Source organism: Lethenteron reissneri, chromosome 49 (assembly GCF_015708825.2).
Source record: "Lethenteron reissneri isolate LAM-NWPU_2019-01 chromosome 49, ASM1570882v1, whole genome shotgun sequence".
NCBI classification, from domain to species: domain Eukaryota; kingdom Metazoa; phylum Chordata; class Hyperoartia; order Petromyzontiformes; family Petromyzontidae; genus Lethenteron; species Lethenteron reissneri.
In genome coordinates, this window is record NC_083827.1 from 3,076,982 (window position 1) to 3,104,755 (window position 27,774).

Below are 27,774 nucleotides of genomic sequence, written 5' to 3' on the forward strand. Positions count from 1 at the left end.
ATCTCAGTTACCATATGGATTTAAATTATATTGCCGTTATTTTATTTTGGCAGATTCATACATCATTATTCACCAATGGCTCGTATGACACAATTTCACCTTGACAAATCACTTCATGGTACCCCCTGTTGAGAACCACTGAATTATTGTAACTCGCTAACCCCCCCCCCCCCCCACCACTGCCTAACTCAAGGAGTGCTGGCAGTGGCGTCGTGTGGGTTGGCATGGACCTTGCTGCAAGGAAAGAAATGGGGCCACCCCTTGCCCAATGTTCCCTCTTCATGGTTCGGTGCCTGATTCCAGGTGCAGTTGCACCGCCTGCACACTTGACAGCAAAGCCACTGAAGTGCTGGAGAGGGGGGGGGGGGGTGGAGAGGAGTGGGGCTGTAGCATGCTCATGTGATGATGCTTGAGTTTGTTTCCATTATATATCTAAAATGCCTAAGGAGTATATTGTTTTAAGTTTAAACTTGTGCTGATGTAATAAAAGTGGAAGGAGAGAGGAAAAAGTGTCGTGAGTTTTATTTGCGTTCAGTGAACCACTCGCAGACCTGGAAGATCGCTGTCGGGGCAATTTAACGCGTCGGCTTTCAACAGCAAATGATCAGGGCGTTTACTATCAAATGGGTGTAATGACAATTTGAAGTGGGCCTTTAAAAACGACACATTACAACATGGATGGATGATCCCCACATACTTGTAAATTTGTACATGCGCTGGTCTGGTCGAATGCAAAATTAAAACGTTACACATTTCTACACGTGCAGACTAAGTACACCACTAAAACAGATTTTAAATGGATACATGGGGGTCATGATCACTACACAGGCAATATATGCGCATTCTAAACAGGAAATTGTTATAATTGTGGTTCTTTGTATTAACTTTTTTCACACCGTACGTAGCCAACCATGCTCATTGGAGGTGCAGGGAAGGACAACAAACTAAACATGCAGTTCTAACAAAAATAGTTTTCAAACTATACTTAAAAGTGCATAGCTAGTGACTTCCTAATATCGAAAGGAAGAACGTTCCAGACGGCCATAGAAGCACATCTGAAAGCACGCGATGCCGATGACACTTTGTTAGATGGCGAGCCAAAAAAACCCTTAAGGAATTCAAACTCGTGCATATTATCAACAAAAACCTAAGCAAGAAAGAAGACGCATTGGCCGAGCAACACATTTGCGTTTTATTAAAACGATTCCGACAAAAGTAGACCGCGTAGTGCATTCACCGCATTACGAGGTTTGGAGTCAATCATCGATACCGATAATTGCTCATTCTACTTGTGTAAAAGACAGTCCATGCCCCTGATCAGTCTCCAAACATACAAATGCAAAACACGTATTACAAAACAAACAAAAAACGGCAAAAACACAAACGTAACTCGTTTTAAATTAAACCATCACGTGGTCCTGCAAGTAGGATTGTACACCGTCCGCTTTCACGATTGGGCCAAATCAGCAGTATTCACATTACCTCCCCAAGCTGAAGCCAAATTGCTCCGTATGTTTTCCAACTCTTTCCAATGAAGGTTGAGAGTGTTGAGATGCATCAGCTCTGTCGGCAAGGCGGGGTGGGCGGGGTGACGATTACTCTCGTAAAGATGACACAATACGTCTCAAGCTGTCTTTTTAAAAACAGCCAAATTGATCGAAGGGATATTTGCAAACCAGTGCAAAAGGAGGACCATTTGCAAACACGCAAACGTATTTTACCCCTGATAACTACCCATCAGATTCCGTATGAATATAAATGCTTTTTAAGACAAACGCATGTTGAACATCATTACTGAATGCCTATGTATGCTTGATCTTTCCCAAATTGTTCTCCAAGATATGTCAGACAGATAACAGACCGCACAGATGATACATTGATGGCAATCAGTTTAAAACTATCCAGTGTCGAAGGTCTTTAGTATTTATTAATCTCTTTTATTTCTGCCGAACATGAAGCAGTTAATCGGTGCTCTCTTAATCGCAACGTCGCGATAGCAGCAGACCATTGCGGCAGAAAACAAATACACGAATGCTTGTTTCAGACAGCATCGCTTCGTGCGACATCACCACCGGTGAATATTTCGTCCCCTTTAATTCACGTGGCGATCCATTCCCCATGTGGTAACCGCACAAAACGGTGGAGTGGTGGGAGAGCTGGGATGTGGTGGTGGGGGGGGGGGGGAGAGAGGGCCTTCAGTACCGAAGACGCGAGAGTTGCGTTCAATCTGCACGGCGTGCCTCACCGCCTCGCTCAAGTCCGGCCTCGGCGATAGTTTTGTTGTTGTCGAAAGAATTTCTCGTCGTCGTCGAGATTGCTGAATCTCATTTTAGCAGCACATACGAGTCCTTGCCGTCGTCGCTCTTGACGCGTAGGCCGTGAAAGAGGTGGAACTCTCGTCGTAGGAAGGCGTAGAGGTAGTCGGATATGAGGAGGATCTGCGCACACACACACACACAGCATGTCCAACCATCATCTTCCATCATTAGGCAGATCACCACACACATCTCCCCAGCAATTTGATGTCACTATTCAATTCGAGATACAATATTTCTTTGGTATAATTTTCATCATTTTGTTTTGTATTCTGCTCTTGGTTTGTTTTTTGTGATTTCTATTAACTTAAATAAATCAATGCAATGTACAACCCTTTAGCAGCCCACCGAGAGATAAAGGCCTCCCTAAGGCATGTCGGCCGTGAGGGATGTGTGACCATACTTCGCCCTGCTGGTCACCGTGGGTGGGCAAAGGTTTGGCCATGTTTGTTTGTTGTAGTACGGAGTAAGAATGATGGCTTTAATCTAAGTTGTCTTGTGGTTGTTGTTGTTTGACTTGCATCCCACTGGGATTTTTGCACACAGCGTTGGTGTACGGTGCTTTTTTTCTGGAAGACTTTTGCAGTTTTTTCCTGGATTCTTCTCTTTGCACATAGTCAATTTAAGATGTTTTCTTGTTCACGTTTTTGTTTTTTGTTTGTTGCGGTTGCACCCGATTCAAGAGCCGAATGGCTCACGGGGCTATACCTAATACATGAAACTGAGCCCTCACCGATGTTCGCCATGGCTAGGATTTGAAGACCGCAGCTTGTGTGCCGTTCCACCGCCTTCACACTCGATAGCTACGCCACTGAGCGACGGGCACTGGGTGGGCCGTGCGGGAGGGTGGCGGCAGGGGAGGAGGTGGTGCCCACCTGTCCCGTGTTGAACGCCAGCGTGGTGGCGTAGTAGAAGTTGGCATTGGCACTGCCGGAGAAGATCCACAGGTGCCAGAGCACGGGGAAGAGCACGGAGCACACGACCAGCAGGCACGTGACGAGCAGCGTGTTCCTCAGGTCTGCCACGCGAGGGTTCGCGAGCACGCGCATACGTACACACACACACAGAGAACAAAGGCAAACATTCCTCGTATAGCTATAACAGACCGCTGGGGCAAGTGCTGTGTGCGAGCACCTATGAAGGCCGGCACGGCACACGAGGGGGGGTGGTAAGCACCACGCCCGGCCCACCTTTGTCTCCCCAGTGGCGATGTTTACACACCACACCAGGCACTCACTTGAGGCTAAGTCGACCTAGGGAAGGCCCACACAGAAGGCAGAGGCGCCCACATATGTATTCTCAAGAGCTTCGCCGCCTGTACCTGGACAGCATTATTGGTAATTCTACAACCATAGTGCTAAGACTATCATTAACACAACACTCATGTCAACCCTAACCTCACGTAACACTGTCTATAAGCCTCCCTTTAATTGAATTCTAACCCTTACCATAACTTTAACATCAACACTGACAAAAACTCAAATTCTAGCCCTAATTTTAACTGAAAATTAAGTTGGGTCAGCAGATGGGTGGGTGAGTGGGTGGACAGGCGGATGATGAGATGAGTGGGTGGGCAGCTGGGAAGGCGAGCAGGTCATTGGTTGCATAGGTGAGGTGGTTGGGTGGGTAGGTGAGCAGATTGTTGGATGGGTGAATACGTGGGCAGGTGGATGAGCAGGTAGGTGGGTGGGTAGGCGACTGGTTAGGTGAGCAGTTGAATTATTGCGTAGGTGAGGTGGTAGTTGGGTGGGTAGGTGAGCAGCTTGTTGGGTGGGTGTGTGGGCAGGTGGTTGGATGGGTGTGTGGGCAGGTGGTTGGGTGGGTGTGTGGGCAGGTGGTTGGGTGGGTATGTGGGCAGGTGGTTGGGTGGGTGTGTGGGCAGGTGGTTGGGTGGGTGGGTGGGCAGGTGGTTGGGTGGGTGTGTGGGCAGGTGGTTGGGTGGGTGTGTGGGCAGGTGGTTGGGTGGGTGTGTGGGCAGGTGGTTGGGTGGGTGTGTGTGGGCGGGTGGTTGGGTGGGTGTGTGGGCAGGTGGTTGGGTGGGTGTGTGGGCAGGTGGTTGGGTGGGTGTGTGGGCAGGTGGTTGGGTGGGTGTGTGGGCAGGTGGTTGGGTGGGTGTGTGGGCAGGTGGTTGGGTGGTGTGTGGGCAGTGGTGGTGGTGTGTGGCAGGTGGTTGGGTGGGTGTGTGGGCAGGTGGTTGGGTGGGTGTGTGGGCAGGTGGTTGGGTGGGTGTGTGGGCAGGTGGTTGGGTGGGTGTGTGGGCAGGTGGTTGGGTGGGTGTGTGGGCAGGTGGTTGGGTGGGTGTGTGGGCAGGTGGTTGGGTGGGTGTGTGGGCAGGTGGTTGGGTGGGTGTGTGGGCAGGTGGTTGGGTGGGTGTGTGGGCAGGTGGTTGGGTGGGTGTGGCTCTCGAGTCTCACAGCACTTGAGGTGAGTCCACATGGGCAGCAGAGCCAGGAAGAGGGCGAGGTCGCCCACACTGGGATACGACTTGAACACGGCAATGAGCCCCACCTGCAGGCACATGTGGAAGAAGGGGTGCTTGCTGTGGGCGCACGTGTGCGTGTGTGTGTATGTGTGTGTGTGCATGTCCGTGTGTGTACGTGTCAGTGTGTGTCCGTGTGTGTGTGCATGTCCGTGTGTGTGTGTCCGAGTGTGTGTGTGCATGTCCGTGTGTGTATGTGTGTGTGCATATCCGAGTGTGTGTGTGTCCGAGTGTGTGTGCGTGTGTATGTCCGTGTGTGTGTGTGTGTGTGCATATCCGTGTGAGTGGTTGTGGACGTACAAGCATATGTATTAATAAAATGATTTTTGGGTAAATTACATTCCAGACCCCATTTCGCTGTAAATTTATCGATCACTGTAATTATATTATAATTAACGATACTGGTTGTAAAATTGTATGCTAACCACTGCGCTAGTTCAATTAGAATATGGTGATAATAACTTCAACTTGTTTGAAATCAAATAGCTCAAGTGAACCGCTTGAGCAGCAACATTAAATAACAATGTAATAATTTTTCTTATTACTATTATCATAAACTTATCATGATGACATTGGCAAGCAGAACAAGTTGCCGTGGGACCAGTTAAGTAAAATTGTGGATGGCGGGAGCTCCAATGCACAGCCAATTGAGTGGCTAATCAGGTGGCAGTTGTATCCAGATGACGCACTAACACAACACATGGCAGTCCGGCGAAATCGATCTATGATCCCAGTCGTTACCAACATCTATTCATCAGCATGGTGAAGTTTAATACACATAATAACGTACATTTGTCAGGCGCATTTCATCCAAAGATCCCAATGCACCGTGCATGGTAACCAGAGTAAACACAGAAGCAGGGCAAACGGTCAAATAACCCCCACGACCCAAATGGAATGGGAGGGGTCTCATCCAGCAGTGGATTGACACAAGAGCTGCAACCGTACATGTACATATGCCCCACTTACTGCACTCGAAATCTAATGCGACAATTGGTGGAGAGGTGGATTCCAGCGATCACCAATGGAAAAGCCGACCAATGTACGGAAAAGCGTTGTCGCCTCGACGGTGAAACGGGAAGGGAACGTGACAAACACCTGAGCAGCACGGCAAGCGGCACGGTGTAGATGAAGGCGTTGATCTGGAAGATGCAGATGAAGAAGAGGCGGAAGTGCTCAAACACCTCGGTGAAGAAGTACCAGAAGAGTCCCACATTGGGAGTCAGGTCGGGCACAGACAGCCTGCTCACACCATCACACACAATCATTGCCATCAACATCGTTGTCATCGTCGTGGTCAACGCTACAATCGGTATCACCAGCATCATCATCGTCGTCATCATGATCAACACTGAGGGCAACGCGGTGGCGAGGTGCTAACTCCCTCGCCTGGTATACAGGAGGTAGTTGGTTTGATCCCGACCCCGACACCTGCTGTATATCTGGGGTTTGCGTGTCTCTCTCCCCGTGGTCGCGTGGATTTTTCTCCGGGTCCTCCGGTTTTTCTCTCCACATTTGGAATGAACATCACGCATTTAGGGTGTTTGGCTGCTATACATATCCACACAATGAGCCACTTCGTTGAGCTCTCATTTGTGGCCAGGTAGCTTCTGAAAAAGAGCCAAAGAGCTCAGTGAGCCTTACCTTGTGAAATAAAAATAGGTCAAATAGTTTTTTTAAATAGAACATCACCATCATTGTCATCGTTATGATCGCCATCATCATCATGATTAATGCCATGATCCACATGAACACTATCATTACCATCATCATCATCATCATCTTTGTCATCATCATGAATATTACCATCACCATAATGAAACTACAATAACATTACTTTGCACAATAGGACTCCCCCAACAAAACGGAGACTCGCTTAACGTACTAGCTGATAAGGTTGTTTTATAATTGGTTCTTTACCTGTCTATCTGGCAACAAAACTGACACCTTTTTACAAGGAGTCATGTTTGCATAGACCGCAATACCTGCAGTCATAAATACAAACAAAAGACATAACTCTGATAATGTGCACTGTCCTTGAAGTTGATTGGTCCACACCCGAGACAGCTTTCCTTCGAGCCTAGTCTCACATGGGTTGGACCAGATGACGCCAAAAGGCGCACAACTCAAAGACAATGCACCATCAGAGTATGAGAGCTCGGGGCAAACATCTACACTATGGGGACCTCATTTGCCAGTAAAGATATGATAATTGGTTCTTTACCCTTCTATCTGGCAACAAAACTGACACCGGTCTATGCAAACATGACTCCTTGTAAAAAGGTGTCAGTTTTGTTGCCAGATAGAAGGGTAAAGAACCAATTATCATATTTTTACTGGCAAATGAGGTCCCCATAGTGTAGATGTTTGCCCCGAGCTCTCATACTCTGATGGTGCATTGTCTTTGAGTTGTGCGCCTTTTGGCGTCTTCTGGTCCAACCCATGTGAGACTAGGCTCGAAGGAAAGCTGTCTCGGGTGTGGACCAATCAACTTCAAGGACAGTGCACATTATCAGAGTTATGTCTTTTGTTTGTATTTATGACTGCAGGTATTGCGGTCTATGCAAACATGACTCCTTGTAAAAAGGTGTCAGTTTTGTTGCCAGATAGAAGGGTAAAGAACCAATTATCATATTTTTACTGGCAAATGAAGGTCCCCATAGTGTAAGGTTGTTTTAGCTTAATCTGAACCTCAGCCCACTTTCGAATCTGCTTTGCCAATGGAAATTACTGTGTAACTAAAAAATGTTTTTATGTTCCTGGGTAGTAAGTGTTATTTCCGAATTGCTTAAGCCTCAAAAGTACAGGAAATGGCTATTATTCCCCACAAACTTTGCTTTTGTGACCAGGACAGTGATAGTTTGAAATTTACATATTTTCGATGAGAAAACGTGGTGTGCATTTGTGTCATTCCTTCACATACAGTCCTGGTCACAAAAGCAAAGTTTGCGGGGATTAATATCCATTTTCTGTACTTTGTAGGCATAAGCAATTAAAAAAATAACACTTACTACCCAGCGACCAAACATTTTGTTACATAGTGTACAATTCGGTTCAGAATAAGTCTCGTCGCGATATATTAAGTCAGCAACATGCCATGAAGAATTCCCTACACTGTAAGTCCCCGGAGCTGAGAAAGAGCCGACTTGGGGAAATCCGACTTCACGGAAATGTTCCCATAAATCAGGTAAAAAAATATGTGAATATGCGGAATTTTTCGTGTTAGTTATGTGACAGATGAATACCGCGGAGCGAGATGCGAGCCCCCCCAGCTTACGCCTGTGCTCCACCAAAACGTCGCCTTTACAGAGTCCGAGATTCACTAGGATTACAGTAAATGTAATTTTTTTGTCGCGTTAGGCAATTCTTTTCCTTTTGTAGCATTACGTAACAGTTAGTTTTCCATGCTTAGAACTATCTTTTATTTCCATGTTTCTATTGCTAGTTTTCTCCTTGTTAAGTTTATGTCACGAGTTATTTACTGTATGTACTTTATTTAACACAATTACACTTCGACTGCTCATGGTCTCAGCCAACAGCAATCGGAGAAGTATCGGCCTGGACTAACGCACCGTAAACGAACATTCTGAAGCGACTGCTGCTTTCTGTTAACAATTCATATTAACGTGTTTCGTGGTTCATATTCTTGGTTCTTTCGGTAAAGTCACGTAGAAGGGAAACAATACAATAATAAAAATATAAAACAATTCAATTATCACGACGTTTAGAATGCAACACAAGCAATCATCATCATTGCTTGTGTTGCAGTCGATATAAAACAATTTTATTGTTTCATGTTTTTATTATTTTATTGGTTCCCTTCTACGTGACTTTACCGAAAGAACCAAGAATATGAATCCCTGCAGTCACGAAAGCTTTAAATCAAAATGTTTCGTCGTATTCATAAACAATTTGATACGGTATGTTTCATGAGTTTAATAATGGGCGTAGTGTTAGGGTAGATATTCGATCAAATGAAAGAATCATAGGAAGTGCAGAGTGCATGCACAGCGATACGATGCAGGTAGGGACGACAGTGCGATACAGGAGTGAAAAAAAAAACGGTAGGGGAGGGAGACAACAATTTCTAGCGATGGGATTTTATCGTTGATTTTGGGAAGAAATTGTTCAGTTTCCGACATACGGAAAATTCGGGTTACAGATCGTGCTAGGGAACCTAACCCTTCTGTAACCCAGGGACTGCCTGTACACGGGTCGTGAAGCATTTAGTTTCAGAAAGGCGCGGAGCAGGTACTAGCCTTATAACCGCACCATATCATGAAGTAATATTAATTCCCAAGCATAGAATGCATGCATGTGGCGAATTGCGTGTGTGAGTAATGACAACAATTTTGTGGTTTTTAGACCACAAAGTAAACCACTGTAGTCTGCGCCCCTTTCACGGAAATAAAAAAGCACAAAGAGACAAACTCTCTCCTGAAGCCCTATCAGACACCAACATTCAGGCTCCAAACATATTGCCATACGCAATAAAATAATGTACAATGTATGACTTTCACAGAATGAGCACATTACATGCCGAGTTTTCATTTAGATGAACAGCGCAGAACAAAAAAAATCGACAATCGAATCGAGACAAAAGACGCAACTATTCAATCTAACAGCGCGCGCCCGAAGCGAAACACTTCACCAAGTGGTTTGTACGCGTGTACGTATGTAGAACTTCTTTTGCACCATACGTAGGCAACTGTGCTAACCAAAGGGGGGACGGGGGTGGGGACAGCCGCAAGGAGCGCCGCCGTGCCACTCACATGAAGCCGTATGTGGCGCCGATGAAATCCCAGGACTCGAGTAGCGTGAAGGAGAGGCACAGGAGGATGGCGAGGCAGCCGAGGAACGCGAAGACGCACTCGGTCGCAAACGCCCAGAACGCGGGGCTCCTCCAGCGCGCCTCGCCCTTCACGTGCTTCTGTGCTCACGCGGCAAGGGGTGGTGCGGGAGGCGGGGGTGGCGTTCAGAGATGGCGTTCAGAGATGGCATATCGCCATCGGCGGAGGTGCCATGATTAAACCGGTGTTCTCAAGCGAAGAGAGATTTGATGGGTCTCGAGGCGGTTCGCCAAAAGCGGCGTGAAAAAATCTACGCGTTTTAATTAGCGCTCTCGCTCAATTTGACTAAACGTCAGCCCTGAGAGTTCAATAAATAATGTGTGATTGGTACGTGGCAAACATTTCGACAGGTGAGAAGCTGCCAATGCCGAGTGTAAATGAGGTTTTATCTCCCAGCAGCGGTTGTCAAAGTCTCACTGCTTTCTGTGAATGATTTCCAAGTGGACGCATCTTTGGGGCATGAGAACGAGGCATAGGCAAATCATGATTTGACAGACTGCACAGACTATCACGTGAAAACTAATAAATATAAACTAACGATATATTATTTTTATTTTACCAAGTAAACTGGCCACAATTGATAGCTCAGTGAAGTGGCTTATCATGTGGAAATTTATATCAGCCAAATACTCTTCAACGCATGTTTATTCTGAATGTGGAGTGAAAAACCGGAGGACCCGGAGAAAAATCCACGCGACCATGAGAAGAACATGGAAACTCCAAATATACAGGCGTCGGGGTTGGGATCGAACCCACGACCTCATGTATACTAGGCGAGGTAGTTAACATTTTGCTACCATGGCACCCTAAAAATTTGGCATTAATACGGTCCATATGTAAACAACTCACACACCGTACCTGGGTATTACAATATTTTAACATAACCAGGTAATTGCAGTGAAAACCCAAATGAGATGGAGTAAATCTCACAATTGCCTCTATGAGTATGTAGGTCAAAGGTCTTCAGCACCGTACGTAGTTAACCGTGCTAATCGGAGATGCGGAAACAAATGAGCACAGTCACACAAATAAACACATACAGCTTCACAGACACACACAAAGATTCCCCAATGAGACTTTTAAGACTGTAGGAAGCAAGTGCTGTTAGTGAGCACCTATGAAGGCTGGCATGGAACACGAGGAGGGTGGTATGGCAAAATCCACACCTGGCTGCCTTTGTCTCCCCACTGCCGATGTCTCCCTCGTGGCAATGTTTACACACCACACCAGGAACTCATTGATGGCTGAAACAAGCTAGGGGAGGCCCAAGACCAGCTCAAATATTCTCCACTGTTATGGAACTTGAGTTGCCAGGTTAATCGCACATGTCGCTAATCACTACCCTACCGGTCCCCACTACCGTTTAGCACACAGAAACACACAAAAAACAAAGATCCCCGATATAGCCTTTAACAGACTGTTGGGGCAAGTGCTGTATACGAGCACTTCTGAAGGCTGGCATGGCACACGAGGGGGTGGGTAGCCAGCACCACACCCGGTCGCTTTTGTCTCCCTTACGGCAAAGTTTACACATCGTACCATGTGCTCATTTGAGGCTACCTAGGAGAAGCCCAGGACTGATTCATATAATCGTCACTGTTGTCGGCCGTGAGCGGGAATTTAACACGTGTTGCCGGGTTCGTAGCGCAGCTCGCTAACCACTGCACCCCCGTAACAAACACACCACCTCACAAACATACACAGAAACACACAGAGAGGTAGACACATTAGCAATGCATGCATTACCTGGGCCATGTGCAGGGTTGCAGGTATAATGAGCATCACAGGGTAGAGGGACTGGTAGGTGGCCAGTGCCAGGAAAACTGCCATCATGAGAATGCTCCCTACAAGCACACACACACACAATTACAACACATGAGCTCCCAACGTGGGCAGAAGCCTCAAGTCCAAAACATGATGTATGTTGTTGAACATCTCTCGCACCGTACGTAGCCAACAGTGCTCATCGGAGGTGCGGGGGAAGGACAACAAACTAAACACGAAATTAAGTTCTCAAGAAATGATAATCAACGTTTTTGGGTTTAGATCACGTTATTTATAAATGTGTCGTAACCCTCCACAATCCGACACGGCCAATCAGTAACAAGTAAACCCGTAAAAACAAAGTTTTTCACTCTAAATCCTTTATATGCGTGGCAGCTAGAGTTCTCTCGTCCTCTGGCTTGAGATGGCTGCAATCTATGGGTCAGATGATTGCATTGCACCATTAAGCAATTGGTAATTAAATATTTAATTTGTTTTCCCTAAACAGTGTAACATTTTGGAAAAAAAATTTCACGAAAATTAATTGTCACACACAACGAGTCTGTGTGGAAAATGTCAGCTCGATTGGATCACGGGAAGTGGGTTAAAAAACGAGCGAAAGATTTGCACGGTCCTAAGCAAGCAAGCGAACTTAATATAAAGGATTTAAAAATATATTCGCCTGTGGAGGACGCGGGGATCGATCCCGCGACCTTTGGCATGGGAAGCGAGGGCGCTACCAACTGCGCTACTCCACCACAGCCTGTGGAGGGGTTACGCTCTGGGCTCTTACACTCTGACGTTCAGCCAAAGCCATGAATGCGTTCTATTTGAATATATGTAAAATACTTTTTTTTTGCCTAAAAAGTGTAAAATTTTGGGAATTTTTTTCACGAACAATAATTGTCTGGCACAACGAGTCTGTGTGGAAAATGTCAGCTCGATTGGATCATGGTAAGTGGGTTAAAAAACGACCGAAAGATTTGCACGGTCCTAAGCAAGCAAGCAAGCACGCGAACTTAATATAAAGGATTTTAAAAAGTGTCACGTTGACAAAAGACAAATATTTCACTGCTTTAGCCCACCAGTGTGTTGACGAGTGAAACCACAACATTTACAATTTGAGTACGACGTTTCGCTGGTAATTGTAAAAATTGTAAATATTGTGGTTTCGCTGGTAATTGTAAAATTGTAAATGTTGTGGTTTCACGCTTCAACACACCGGTGGGCTAAAGCAGTGAACTATTTGTCTTTTGTTAACGTGACACTTTTTTACTAATTGGCCGTGTCGGGTGGTGGAGGGTTACGACACATTTATAAATAACGCGATCTAAACCCAAAAACGTTAATTATGAATCTCAAGAAATGAGTTTCCAATCTACATTTCAAAGTCTTAATGTCGGAAAGAAGAGGGTTCCAGATGGCCGGAGAAAATGGCATCTGAAAGTGCGTGATGGCAAGCCAAAAAAAATAAAAGTGTCAGAAGATTACAGCAGTGGAGACAAATTTTCCTGGAGAAGCATGCGGTGATGTTCACCAATTATCTGTGTAACAACAATTAACCGCCCCAGATTTAATGAATTTCTACAATACAACACCACTATTAGGTTCAAGAATCACGTGTTGTTGTCGTAATTTTTACGTCTCAATTACATTCCTTCAAATTTTTCACGTCCAAGTTTTTGGTGTTATCTGCCACGTTAGCCTAAACGTTAACTTCAACATATATTGTCGGACTGTAGATCATTGACTCTCACATGCACTATTCGATGCGTGTGCCGTGAGATGAAGAATCGGCTACAATCGCGGTGGCCCGGTTATGAAGACGTTCCAGTGCTGAGATGGCACTGCTGATATCCTGGGTTTGAATGCAGGCAGCTGGCTGCGATTAAGCTGGGTTCTCGTGTCCAATAAGTTGACGGTTTCAGCCTGGTCACCAATGACTGCCCAAAAAAAGTACACGACGTTCAATTTGGATTTCCACTTCATTCAGTTAAATTCCAACTCTGAAAATAAAAAAATAATCAATCTTGATTTGAAGCTTTCGTGACTGCAGGAATCCATACTCTTTGGTTCTTTCGGTAAAGTCACGTAGGTAGAAAAATAATAGATCACGACGTTTCCATCGCAACACAAGCAATCGTCATCAGGTGGGACAACCACAGCAAGATAAAACTGCTGAAGTAGGCGAGAGATCTGCCGTGGCACGAGGTTATAAAATAATCAGTTTAATCTGTAAAGCGATGAATGTCACGTTCGGTTACTGGGCCGAGTGGAAAAGTGCTGACTGCCACTGTATGCACCAGAGTTCAGATTAAAAAAATATCAGCGGTAGCTCTGTGATATCAGCTTCTGTGAGCTGTTCCCTTCCCATGAAGGCTTTCATTGGTCTGTCGATATTCTTCATGTTTACTTTATTTCGTGACACGACACCGATATCAGAATAGGGTTCAAATTTGGGGGGAAAAAATGTAACTTTAAATTGATGAATGAATGCATTGTCACATGCCCCTCTCACCATGCAGTGTGGCCAGGAGACTGAGGGCGATGAAAAGGTTGTTTATGGCACAGGTGCTCCGAGCCACGCATGTTAGGATGGTGTAGGGGTTCAGGAGGTACCTGTAAACAAAGGGAGACAAGGAGACGTAAGACCGTTCCAAACCACATGAGATGACATCACACGCCACATGATGTGACGTAAGAAGATGAAGTCATAATTGGTCTTTTACCCTTTTATCTGGCAACAAAACTGACACCTTTTTTTTACAAGGAGTCATGTTTGCATTGCCACAATACCTGTGGTCGGAATGCAAACAAAAAACACAACTCTGATAATGTATGCACTTGTCCTTGAAATTGATTGGTCCACACCTGAGACAGCTTTTCTTAGAGCCGAGTTTCACATGGTGTTGGACCAGATGACGCCAAAAGGTGTCAGTTTTTTTGCCAGATAAAAGGGTAAAAAAACAATTATCATATTTTGCTACTGGCAAAGGAGGTTCCAATGGTGTATAAGATAAAGTCATTTATAATGACGTCACCAGGAGGGGAGATACGGACTTGACGTGTGATGGACAAAGATGACTTCACACATATTCATGGCATTGCCTTGGCCGTCAAGGATAATCCTTTAATCGCTGTTTTTAACCCAAGATTTTTGGGCAACCTTCTGATGATCTGCTCAAGTCTGATTCATATCGGATCGCCTTAACGTGAGCTTTAGCGACCTGCTGCTAAACAAAATGACACAACTAACTAGTTGAAAAGCACTAAAACAGCAACGCTTGTATGTTGTCCTTACGCCATGGCGACGCGCAGAGGGAGGTAGCTGGTGTCTCGTGGGTCCAGCAGGAGAGGAGACGTGTCCACCTTGTAGAGGCGATGCTCTTGCTTCTGCCGCTCGTGCTGGCGGGACAGAGGATGGGGAACCGGCGAGTTGTCGGGGGAGCGGGACACACAACGGCGTTAGCGGCATGTTAACTTGCTCGCCTGGTATGCAGGAGGCTGTGGAGTCGATCCCAACCCTGCCGCCTATTGTATATTTGGACTTTGCATGTCCTCCCTGTTGTCACGTGGATTTTTCTCCGGGTCATCCGGTTTTTCCCTCCACAATTAGAACAACGTACGTTTAGAGCATTTTGCTGCTAGAAATTTCCATGTGATAAGCCACTTCGTTGAGCTATCATTTGCGGCCAGATCGCTTCCGAAAAAGAGCTACATTGCTCAGCGGGCCTTACCTGGTAAAAGAAATAAGTAATATTTAAAAATGCTTTTTTAAAAACACGCTTTAATGAAATGTACCATATGAGTAATGGCAGAACTCCACGACTCCAAGAAGTGGGCCCGAAGCCTGCCATAACATAAGAGACCGTGGTGATATACAGCCAACGTCAGTTGAGCGTGGACAATTAGACCCAAGCCGAAACATAACAAATAAAAAAGATTGTTTAAAAGTATATACATTTTATTTTTAACGATAGACTATAGTATTGTCATCAGTATGACATAAGTATACCAAGTTTGCAGTCGATACCACATTGAGAGTAGGTAAAAATTTAGTTACAAAATTTGAGGATACGACAACAGACAGAGTGAGTTAAATAAAAGCGTGTAAAATAGTTAAATAGTTAACTCATAAAGCAACAAGTCTTCCTGCTTAAACCAGCGATCTACACGAACAGCCCTTTGTATGAAGCCACAGTTGGATGAGGACCAAAGACATGCGCGTCGTTTGACCAGACTTCAACAGTCCGGTCAAACGACCCAAATTACTGATACGGCATTGAAAAAAAAAATAGGTGTACATCTTTTTTCATGAAATCACGGTCCCACCGGTGAGTAGTGGGAAAAAAAGCAGGCGTTTAGATATTTACAACAATTTTAATTTGTTTAACAACTTGGTTTTGCAACTTCTTGGACACCATGGGCAGTCAGCTCAGTCTGGTGGCATCTTAAAAGTCCAAGCACATATGATACGCATGTGAATATGTACATACTGCGGTGCATATGCGAATGTATGGTCAACACATAGAAGCATGTACTAATGCTGTAATTATAATAGACACTCACCAAATAGTTCATTAGTTGTTTAGTAGCCAGGTAGAGGATGACAGTTGTCAAAACATCCACAAACTACACAACAAAACAGTCGAGAAGGTTAATGCATGCCACTCTCTCAGCTAGTCCGTTATATGGTTATAGTTATATAAAAGATTTCATTCATTCGCATATATGGCATTCAATACACTTTATTTTTAAATAGAGAAATGCTCTGCTGTAAGGGACTTCTTACACGTACCAAGACGAAAAAGCACACCACAAAGTGATGCACATTTGTCCTGAGCATCAGCGTATAACGCAACATTAAGAAGGTATAAACAATCAAACTGTCAATTAAAATAGCAGTTTACGCTCACGATACACACGTTGAATCATACGTGCAATCCATTGCTCTGTATTAATGTGAAACGCATGGAAATCGGACGCATGATACGGGCCACCCAGTTGACCACCGCTGCTGTACAGCACAGCACAACGCAAGGGACTGCAGGCTCACCATGAAGACAAGCTCAGAGCAGTCGACCAAGAAGTGGAAGACGTAGATTATCATGGGCGTCTGAAAAACGAGCAACACTCGGTTACAACTCGGCAAAAGAAGCAACACAGAAAATCTCTCAAAATGCACACGCGTAGCTAGGCTTTGTGTCCTGCATAATCATCTTGCGATGACAAGACATCAATTCGTCAATTAACATTGTCACACAAACGATACATGCATTGTGTCAAGCATGCTGGTTAGACTGGGCCGAAGGAGCGTCGGTTGGATAAACCAGGACACAGCCGAGGTGAATTATCTAAGAGTCACAGTATTTGTGTTGGGGGGGGGAGGGGGAGGGTGTTCCTTTAGCTCAGTGTTCATTGCAAGGCCCGTGGGCCACTGGCGGTTGCTGACGTGCGGCCCCCCGACAGTACACAAACAGTGAAACCAACCCCATTGTGCTGCCAAACCACAATGGTTTCAAATGTGTGGCGGCCCTCAGCACCGCTGTCTTATAAGCAAAAGTGGTCCCCCCCCCCCACTGCGAAAATGAGTGAAGAACACCGCTCTAGCGAGCTGAGACACGGCGAGTTCACGACACATTATTCAACGAGAGGGCTCCATCACCTCGTGGAAAATGTCCCCAGAGTACGGCGAGATTCCCAGGTCCAACATCGTCATGGCCTCGATAACTGCATCGTTCACGCAAAAGAAAAACCAAAGCCACACGGCGAGATTAAAACAACAACAAAATTCATGCACAGTGAGACAACTCTTGTTCACGAGTGATTATCCGCGGCCCATAATGGATCAATGACAAACTCATACAATTATCCGCATTGTGACTGGAGCGGTATCTCTTCATATGCGTAATGAGTTTTCTCTGGTTACTAGTGTCCCTCCAAAGTGCATTTTTGCGTGGATACAATTGCACGGAATGTTTGTCTTGGTACAGGAACGCCCGTTGATCCCTCAAATAAAAGAGGCACACCAGGAAGTATGCACCTGGTTAGTCGATTCACAAATATCTTTTGATAACAGGATATGTGTGCGGCTAATTCATCAGATTATTAACATGTATCGGCAGATAACCACTGATAAGACGAGATGACAATATCAATGTGACATTATTCCCAACATCAGTATGGATAAGCGGAGTATTCGCTATTTTGAAACATGTTTTGAAAGACTGTATTTCTGGCCTTCTGTAATTCGCGTCTAGTTGTGGTAAGGATATCCCCGTTGGTTCATGATGGCCATGTGAGATTGAACTGAGTACTGCTGACCGACCGGCCTGGGTTTGAGCAGTGGCTCCTTGCTTGGTGTGTCTCGCTGCATCTTAGGAGGTTGAAAATCGGCCATTCAAGGCATACAACATGAGCACCGATGACCTGGATTTGAGTCTGGTGTAAGAAAACCTCAGGAGGTTCAGAACGATCTCGCAGCCCCCTACCCCCCTCTCTATCTCTCCTACCTTGCTCCTCCACCCTCTCTTGCCTATATAGCCTCTTGTCACGAGCAGCCCCTTTGCCCAATTCAGCAATTGTTTCTTGCTGTGGTTGTCCCACCTGATGACGGACGCTTGAGTTGCGCCCGAAACGTCGTCATTTAATTTATTTTAATTTCTACCTACGTGACTTTTTATCGAAAGAACCAAAGAGTATGGATCCCTGCAGTCACGAAAGCTTCAAATGAAATCAAGATTGTTGTTTACTGTTTACTTAGAGGGGAGGGGGGGACTAGAGCAGAATGCATGCTATAAAAAGCATATGGTAATTCTACTCTTTCTGTTCATGTATGTATGTTAAACTTCTTTAGCACCATACGTAGCCAATCGTGCTCTTAGGATGTTTGGAGGAAGGACTACAAACTAAACACAACAAGCGGTTCTAGATAAACTGAGTGCTCAATCTAGATGATGTAAAAGTGCATAGCTCCAGTGGCTTCCTACTATTAATGCCAAACGTTCGAAAACTTCAAATCGAGATTGGTTCATAACGACTTCGTAAAACCGACTGCCTGGGTTCGAGTTCAGAGTCCCGCTTCTTAGAATGTTCACAATTGGCCATGTCAGAGCATGGGTGGAAAAAACCCGATTTTTCCAGCGGCATGCATCTGGTTTTTTTCTTTAATACAATTAAACCCGATTTCGGGGAGTTAAAACCTGGTTTAATGAATACGAAACTCTGATCCAAGGCTCAGGCTGCTTCCTCGTCGGTGCTGCTATCGTACTCGGGGGGGCTGTCGGGCACGGGGTAGTCGTAGAATGCGGCGGGCAGGTTGGTCTTGATGAACACGAGGAGATTCTCCACAATCGTGGGCGCCAGTGAGTTCCTTCGCTTGGAATGGATGAAGCCCATCGTTGAGAAGTTGGCGAAATGCGGTTCTGCAATTAGAACCAACTAAACCGGATTTCTCCCAATCTCAGATGATCGGGTTTAATATAAAGACAATTAAACCCGATTGTAATAAACCCGACCGTGCCACCCTTTGTGTCAGAGACACCGACTCAGCACTCCCCTAATGCCTCTCTCACATCCACGCACTGCACAAAGACCCCCCCCTCCGTGTGGCCAACACCACGCCCGGCCGCCTTTGTCTCCCCAGTGGCGATATTTACACATCGCACCAAAGAAAAACAAAGATCTCCCCCCCCCCCCCCGAACAGACTGTAGGGGCAAGTGCTTTAAGCGGCACCTACGAAGGCCGGCACGGGCACACGAGGTGGGGGGGTGTGTGTGTGTGTGTCCCAGCCCCACACCCGGCCGCCTTTGTTTCCCCAGTGGCGATATTTACACATCGCACCAAAGAAAAACAAAGATCTCCCCCCCCCCCCCCCCCGAACAGACTGTAGGGGCAAGTGCTTTAAGCGGCACCTATGAAGGCCGGCACGGGCACACGAGGTGGGGGGTGTGTGTGTGTCCCTGCCCCACGCCCGGCCGCCTTTGTCTCCCCAGTGACGATTTTTTGACACACCGCACCAGCTCCTAATTGAGTCCGAGTAGAGCTTAAATGAGGCCCACGGGGGGGTGTTCAGAATAATCGTCACCGGCGTCCGTGAGCTGCGCTCCACTGCTGGATGAGTGCTGCGCCAAGTCTCACCGCGCTTCCAGGCGGTGACGGGAGTCGAGGCCTCGACTCGCTCCGCCGCGAACTCCACGAAGGCGGGAGCGCGGAAGAGGGCGGCCCGCAGCGTGACGCCCAGCACGGCGAGCAGAGAGAGCGTAGCCACCGCCATGGCGACGAGGAGGAGGAAGAGGAGGAGGAGGAAGAAGAGCGGCCCCCGACGACGACTCCACGCGTCGCGGTTGTCAGCTGGCGGGGAGGGGACAGGTGCCGCGCGGTGACGTCATCACGCGGCATGACGACGACTTCAGTAAGAGAAATTGACGTCATTGTTCACGTTGCCGTGACGTCACACATCGCTGCTTGTCAGCTACACGACGTCATCGCGCCGCATGACGAAGGCTTCAGTAAGAGAAATTGACGTCATTGTTCACGTTGCCGTGACGTCACATCGCTGCTTGTCAGCTACATGACGTCATTGTCATTATCGTGAGCGAGGTTAATCGGAATGTGGGTTTGTGCTGGAGGAATCCGATGAGCTATGAAGCTCTTTTTCACAGTAGGGGCGGGTAAAGAACCTTACAACGAAGCATACGATTCGCATCCTTTAAGCACGTAACAACAATGGGTCCGTCCATAAATGACGTCACGCACCTAGAGGAGGTCAGACATTTGTGACGATGTGTGACGAGGGGGGGGGGTTGAGAAATATGACGTCACATTAAAATGCGCAACTTTAAATAAATACAGACAACACGTTCTACTTAATTAAATAGACTTTAATAAATGTTTTCTCCTACAACATCAGAGTGCAGCGCCACATTAAATACGCACTACAATGACAATAGTTTAAAGCGATTTGAAGCATGTTTTATATTTTTTTGGGAGGGCAGAGCTTTGTGACGTCATATTTGAGGAGGGGGGTCAAAAATCGTCCAAAATCGCGTGACGTCATTTACGGACGGCCCCAATAATAAATGACACATCCACCGCGGCTTTGCATATCCTATCAGCAGCATTGGTTCAACACAAGTAGTCTGTACTGGTTTAAATCTTCAACTTAACGTACGCTGACTGAGTCGTTTTAACAGTATTGTGCGCTTTTATAAGGGTATTGAGGTGACGTCACGCCACAGCCTGTCAAATACATGACGTCTCCGCGCTGGAATTACTTTCAAGGACCGGTGTCAGACGGGCTTGGTCGCTCGCTAGTAAAGTGACGTCACCCCCCCCTCTCCCTCCCTGTGTAAGATGACGTCATTTTATCGTTCAACCGCTTAGAAGACGTCACCGCCGCTGGACTGCGTCGTTATAACAGTATTGTGCGTTTTATAAGAGTAGAGGTGACGTCACGCCGCAGCCTGTCAAATACATGACGTCACCGCGCTGGAATTACTTTCAAGAGGCCGGTGTCAGACGGGCTCGCTCGCTCAGTGACGTCACCCCCTCCCTCCCTGGGTAAGATGACGTCATTTTATCATTCAACCGCTTAGATGACGTCACCGCCGCCGGACGAGCGTCGACGGAAGTCGCCATCGCCTCGCGCCCGCACTTCCGCCTCCATTCAAATCTTAACGGTCGCCGCCGCCGCCGCCGCCTCGCTCATTGGAGTGAAGGTGGAGCGCGCACGAAACAACAACATCAACAACATTAACAACAACAACATTAACAACAACATTTACATTGCGGGACGACAATGGACGAGGCGGAGCGACGCGAGAACGAGGAGGCGTTCGCGCAGATGATTGCGCGCCTGCAGAAGATGCACGAGAACAGACGCGGGGGCAGCGTGGCCGCGACGGCGGCGGCGACCAACACGGAGAACCAGGAACCTAGCCTGGCACCGCGTGATGGCGGAGGAGGTGGCAGTCGTGGCAGAGGTGCGGCCCTCGGAAGCGGTGGGAGATCTGCGATGGATGAGCCGGCGCGGAGTGGAGGACTCTTTGAAATCATGGGGGTACCGATGCTGTGGAAACTACCCGGCGTATCCGCAGGCGCTGGAGGAGGAGGAGAAGGAGTTGGAGCCCCAGGATCTGATCAATCCACACCAGAATCCGAACAATCAACACGAGAACCCGGAGCAGTTCCTCCAGCGCCTGGAGCCGACGTTTCGGGCGACACCAGCAACGGGTGCAGCAGCAGCATCATCGGCGCGACGGCTCCGTGCGGCGTGACCGCGGGGCCCGACGAATGGCTCCGCTTCCTGAACCGCGAGCGGCTTCGTTGGGAGTCGAACGACCGCACCTCCAAGGGCCTCTTCCGTCTCTGCCTCCTCTACGCCGAGTGCCTGGAGACCGTGGACGCGGGCACCACGGGCAGCAACCGGAGCTACGCGGAGCTCCACGTGCAGTACGCGCAGCTGCGAGCGGCCCTCGACCCCGGTGAGGGCCGCGTTCAGTTCGACCACGCGCGGGTCGCCTGCCGCCGCGTGGCCCGCGTCCACGTGGCCGCCGCGCAGTTCGCCCTCGACCACGGGCCCGGGGTCGAGAAGAGCGCGTCCATCCTGCGCAAGGCGAGGGAGGCTGGAGCCGAGCCGCGTTCCCTCCTCGACGAGGCGTTCAGGAGGCTGCGCGTCGGTAACAAGCGGCTCGTGTCGCCGGTACACGACAAGGAGAACGTCGCCGCTGGGTTTGTACCGCAGATGGCGGCACCGACGCCGACGACGACGAATCTTGCGCAGGTGCAGGGCGAGGAGAAGAGCGATGGTCGGAGAGCGGCGATGTGGGCCAGGCGAATTGGTGGCGGTGGTGGCGGTGGCGGTGATGCGCCTGTCGAGATGAAGATGCAGCAGATGCAAATCGGTACGTTGCTGCGTAACGCCGCGGACTTGAAAAGTAACGTGGCCACTCCGACGGTGTTACAAGCCAGAGAGAACTTGTTCGCGGCGAAAGCGGTGAGCCGCAACCTCCAGGTGATCGCCACTCCGTCTGCCAGCCACAACAACACCGCCGCTGCTGCTGCTCCTGCTGCTCCTGCTGCTACTCCTGGTGGCTTCGTCCCGAGCAGCGCCGTCCCTGCGGTGGGCCACGGTGCCCGCCAGACGCCGCTTCGGAGCGCCGCGATCGTCGACGGCTCGACCCAGGGCCGTGGCTGCGAGGACGGTGCCCGGCCTCTCCTGCCTGCGGTGCACGGAGAGAAGAGAAGCTCCTGCCGCAGCCAAGAGGCGGCGGCGGCGACTCCGATACCAGGCGGAGGAGGAGGGGGAGGTCAGGAATCCGAAGCAGGGCAGCGCAAACGTCCGCGGGGATCAGCGCCTCTGTCCGTCCGATTTCAAACGCGGGCAGCAGGACTCGGACGGACACCCGTCGGCCAAGCGGATACAGCAACCTCCTCCTCCGCACAAGCCACCACCGCAGCACGAGCAGCAACGACAGCAGAAGCAACAACAACAGCAGCAGCACCAACAGCAGCAACAACAGCAACAACAACAGCAACAACAACAGAAGCAGCAACAGCAACAACAGCAGCAACAGCAACAACAGCAACAACAGCAGCAACAGCAACAACAGCAGCAACAACAGCAGCAACAGCAACAACAACAGCAGCAACAGCAGCAACAACAGCAGCAACAACAGCAGCAACAACAGCAGCAGCAGCTCGCGCGAGGTGTCGACGTTCCGCAGCCCGTGTGGACGGCTGATCCTCAGCCCCGCCGGCCGGAGTCGGTCCAGGCGAAGTTGCAGGACCCTCCGGGAGGACCTCTCACGGAGCAGCAGCAGCAGCAGAGGCTCCAGGAGGAGATGGCGTGGAGGGACGGCAAAGGGACCGTGACGGTGAAGGGGAGGCCGTACTGCTTGTTGAACTTGATCGGCAAGGGCGGCGGCGGGAAGGTCTTCTCTGCGCTCGACATGCAGCGGCGCGTCATCCGCGCCGTCAAGTACGTGTCGATGTCGGAGAGCACGGCCGAGATGGCTGACGCCTACGACGAGGAGCTCCAACATCTGAAGCGGTTGCAGCACCTGAGCGACAAGATCATCCAGCTGGTGGAGCACGAGGTGACGGAGCAGTGTACCTTGATGGTCATGGAGCTGGGCAGCGTGGACCTGCACACGTGGCTCCGTAAGACGGGGCGGCCCGCGCCGCACAAGCGGTGCTTCTTCTGGCACGAGATGGTGCAGATCGTGGCGGCCATCCACAAGGAGGGCATCGTCCACGGTGACCTCAAGCCGGCCAACTTCGTGTTCGTGGAGGGCAACATCAAGCTGATCGACTTCGGCATCGCGAAGGCGTTGCGGGCCGACGTGACGAGCAACGTGATGCAGGTGGCCGCTGGCACGCTCAACTACATGGCGCCCGAGATGTTCGGGATGGCGGCCAAGGTGGGGCCGAAGAGCGACGTGTGGGCCCTCGGCTGCATCCTGTACCTCATGACTTACGGAAGCCTGCCCTTCCACAAGTTTAGCTACTGGGAGAAGATGAAGTTCATCTGCGACCACACGTGGGCTATCCCATTCCCCGAGGTGGACGACGACGACGAGCTGGTGGACGTTCTCAAGAGGTGCCTCGAGAGGGACAAACAGCGGAGGGTGACTGCGGTGGAGGTCCTGCAGCACCCGTACCTCAAGCCGCAGCGACGGGGCAAGTGAGGGGACTCGAAGGCGCAGCGGCGTTTTTCAAAAATTTTCAGAGAGGTGGTGGTGGTGGGGGGGCCCACTTTCGCCCATAAGACATCGTCGGTGTGAGGGCCCTCCACACATGTGACATCATTGTTGGGTTTGACAGCACGACGATCATGGTAGGTGTTTTGACATGTTGTGTATTGTCTGGGGCCGCACTCAAGGCCGCCACCAGGGGCCGTCTGGCCTGCGGGCCCTGCAATGGAGAACCCTGGGCCAGAGGAATGGAGATGGTGAATTTACGGTGATAAAAAAGTGAAGGGAAGTGTGTGAGGTGTCTGGGTGACAGGTGGAAGTGCGTCTGAAATAATGTGGGCGGTGGGTATACTGCACAGCATGAAATGTTTGGTTGGAGGCCCGGTACAAATTACAGTTTTTTGTGGGATATTTTGTTGAAAAAGCCCTCCTGGAGATAAAATACTGAAGTGTGAAAAGTAATGTATTACCGGTCGCTTCACCTGCACATCGATTTGTATTGCACATTGTAGCTCTTGCGAGACTTGTGATTTTGTCGCATTACATTTGCGTTTAAATCGGCGGAATTACACATCTCATTACTTAAACTGTCACGTGACAAGCCTCGCTCTTAACGCAGAGCAAGTTGGAAAAGTGTTGCCTCCCCCTAAAAGTGTGGATCAAGAGTTCACTTGAACGGATCTCAGAGGTAGCTCTATGTTATCCGGTTCCGCGGGCCATCCTCCCAGCACAAGGGGGTTGCGCTGCTCTGCGAGAGATCCGATGGATACTGAGATGGCACCGGTTGTGCAATCGGGATAACATTTGGGGTGGGGGGAAAGTGATTAAAATAATAAACATCGTGAGGAACCCCACACCTGAGCTCGCCCGGGTACTTCATGGACTCGCTGTCAATGCAACCAAAACCACGCAGCTCTCGTGCGGAGATGCCCGCTGGCAATTACAAAAACTTTCGACGTTCGTCGCCATAAGCACGGCCCGAATCTTCATCGGCCATGATCATCACAGCTGGGCCAAGGCCTCCCATGGCCATCGTCGCCCTCAACTGTTGCACGATGCCACAACCACCCACCTCGTCGCAGCACATGAGCTGTCATCGTTCCTTGTCCACAGTGGTTGTCCCCTTGAGCTGTCTCCTCCTCTGGCTTCCATTCCGTCACTGACTATCCCCTTCCATCGACGCGTATTTCTGACATCTTGACTGACGTCGATGAAATGTATTACTTTTGTTTTTGTGCGTTGGTGTTGTCCTGTCGGTCTATTCGTCTGCACTTACCATCATTTGTTCCACCACCTTTGTCAATGTCCATGTTTCTGATCGATGCATCATCGTGGGGAGTGCACCGATTTAATGCTTTAGGCTTCTGGCACGTTTCCATGTTGCTTTTCACATTCCAAATTGACTAGTCAGCTTTCATTCACCTATTTAGTTAATAATTTCACCCCCCCCCCCCCCCCGGGTCTGTTTGCAGTCTGCCCCTCGGTGTAAATACATTATACGTTACATTTTGATTTAAAGCTTTCGTGACTGCAGGGATTCATATTCTTCGTTCTTTCGGTAAAGTCACGTAGAAGGGAAATATTAATGTTTTATATTAATATTATTTTATTATTTCCCTTCTACGTAACTTTACCGAAAGAACCAAGAATATATATTATACGTTGTTCGATGTGCATCGTAACAATTATTTTTGTTTGCATAGTACAGCCTTATAACGGAGACATTCACAATATTTTAGAATTGAGAACAGTTAAGATTTTTTTCACATCGCTCTCACCACGCCGAGCAGAAATTACGTGGCACCCGAGTCCCAGATTCTGCACCGTTTCTGCTCCAGCAGAGCACTGCATTCTAAAGTTGGCTCTTGATTTTGAGCGGTGTTTTCATCTGACCTGTTGTATTGCTTTTTATATAAAATTGTATCACATGAACGTGATATGAACGCTATTATAATTTGGGCGTTTCATTAAATAACGGGGTTTGTTAAGAGGATCGATATGCCGGGGTGCGAACCATCCATGACTTAGCCCGGCATTTCTAGAACATGCTGGACGAGAGAGCTGTGATATTCGATCATATGAAAAATGTGTTCCTCGACTGATAATTATCGGTTCGATTACTCAACCAATTGAAGACGATTTTATGGACTTGGTGACGTCATCGTCGAGTGGGGGTTTCCGACCTTCGTCAGGCCCAAGTGATTGGTCACGAAACTTTTGTGGGACAATTATCAAAATCATCCCAGCTCTACGCTGCGATCAACGCGCTGACCAGATGGAGGTGTACCCACACTTTACCTCGTCATAAACCATAAACCTCCCACTTACTGTATATAATTTTGTTTTAAAACACATGGCATTGGTTAATATAAACCCTATTGAACGTTTACGAAAAGAGCGGGTTTGATTCAAGAAAGCTTTCATGGTGATACAATGGAATGTACATAATTCTCTTTGGGGATTCACAAACGTTTTCTCTGCATTGTATAAAACAGCTGTGAAGTAACATGACTTTTCACACAGTTCTGTCATTGTTATCCGTTAAGTTTGCAAAACGAAATTCCACTATGACTCATAGCGGCCAATGTTAACCGTTTGACCGCATACCGATTTTTCAAAGCAAAAATCGCGTCAATTATTTTCAACTTTTCAAACATTGTAAAATGAGCGCTGTGGATTCGCTTTGAAAAATAGGTGCGTGGTAAATGTTCTTAAACAGCGGTCTACTTGCCTCTCTCTGTCTGCTATGAAAGATGTACGTCTTTTTAGTTGTGTAAATCACTGGGGATACTAACATTTTTATCACTGGGTGGTATAAAAATTCTTGCCTGTTCAGCATACGCACATTTCCTGGGCAGTGTAACATGTCACTGATCGCATCTCATCACCGTGGCCAGTCAAGACCTATCGGCAAAACAAAAACGCGATGAGCATTTTAGTAAGCTTTACAATTTACTGATTGTTACGACTCTTACCTCTTGTATCATGATGCACGTTTCGAATAAAGTTGTGTAAATGCTGGCTTCATGAAGCATCCGCATATATATACACGTGTTCTTCACTCGTTTTCACAAAAGTGTGAGGGCCGCCACACATTTGAAACCATTCCTGGGTTTGACAGCACGATGAGGGGATGATGGGGGGGGGGGGGGGTGTTTTCACATTTGCATATTGTCAGGCTCCGCACTAAAGGCCAACGAGGGCCAGCCAGTGACCCGCGGGGCCTTGCAACGAAGAGCACTGGCGCACACAACAATGGATTCTTGTTACATTTGTAGTGCAGTTCACTGACACTGCACTGTGTTGGCTCGGTATGGGGGCTGTAGGCGGGTGTCTGGCCGTGACAGATAGATAGATCGTTTATTGTCATTGTCACCAGTACAACGAAATTTAAAATGGTCACCAGTCAGGGCATCATTCATAAATTTAAATTAAATAAAACAAGAAAATAAAATTAAATGAAAGATAATCAATTTATACTATATATAAAAACAGCCCAAATATACCCACATACCCACATAAGGTTACATTTTGTCATTGCACATCTCTATTTCACAATCAATTGTAAACACTATTACTTAATAATTAATTAGCATTATTGAGTGTGGTGATCGCTGTAGGATAAAAGCTCTGTTTGAATCTTTTTGTCCTTGTTTTGACTGATCTGAAT

The 27,774-nt window shown here is 48.0% G+C and overlaps 2 protein-coding genes across 2 annotated transcripts; one reads left to right on the forward strand and one right to left on the reverse strand.

The window, feature by feature from the left end:
• Positions 1-1,168: 1,168 nt before the first annotated feature.
• PIGU (phosphatidylinositol glycan anchor biosynthesis class U) lies at positions 1,169-19,789 on the reverse strand. Its single transcript, XM_061572201.1, has 12 exons — positions 19,549-19,789; positions 17,074-17,138; positions 16,465-16,524; positions 15,978-16,040; positions 14,710-14,813; positions 13,927-14,027; positions 11,391-11,488; positions 9,567-9,724; positions 5,893-6,036; positions 4,730-4,854; positions 3,191-3,333; positions 1,169-2,438 (listed from the first exon to the last, which is right to left on the reverse strand). Exons 1-12 carry the CDS (start codon positions 19,682-19,684, stop codon positions 2,325-2,327), a joined length of 1,311 nt encoding a protein of 436 aa, XP_061428185.1. The 5' UTR covers positions 19,685-19,789; the 3' UTR covers positions 1,169-2,324.
• A 1,287-nt stretch (positions 19,790-21,076) lies between these two features.
• Positions 21,077-27,393, forward strand: TTK (TTK protein kinase). The gene is made up of 2 exons (XM_061572011.1): positions 21,077-23,020; positions 23,136-27,393. The coding sequence occupies exons 1-2, from the start codon at positions 21,209-21,211 to the stop codon at positions 24,096-24,098; spliced, it is 2,775 nt and encodes a 924-aa protein (XP_061427995.1). The 5' UTR covers positions 21,077-21,208; the 3' UTR covers positions 24,099-27,393.
• The last annotated feature ends 381 nt before the right edge of the window (positions 27,394-27,774 follow it).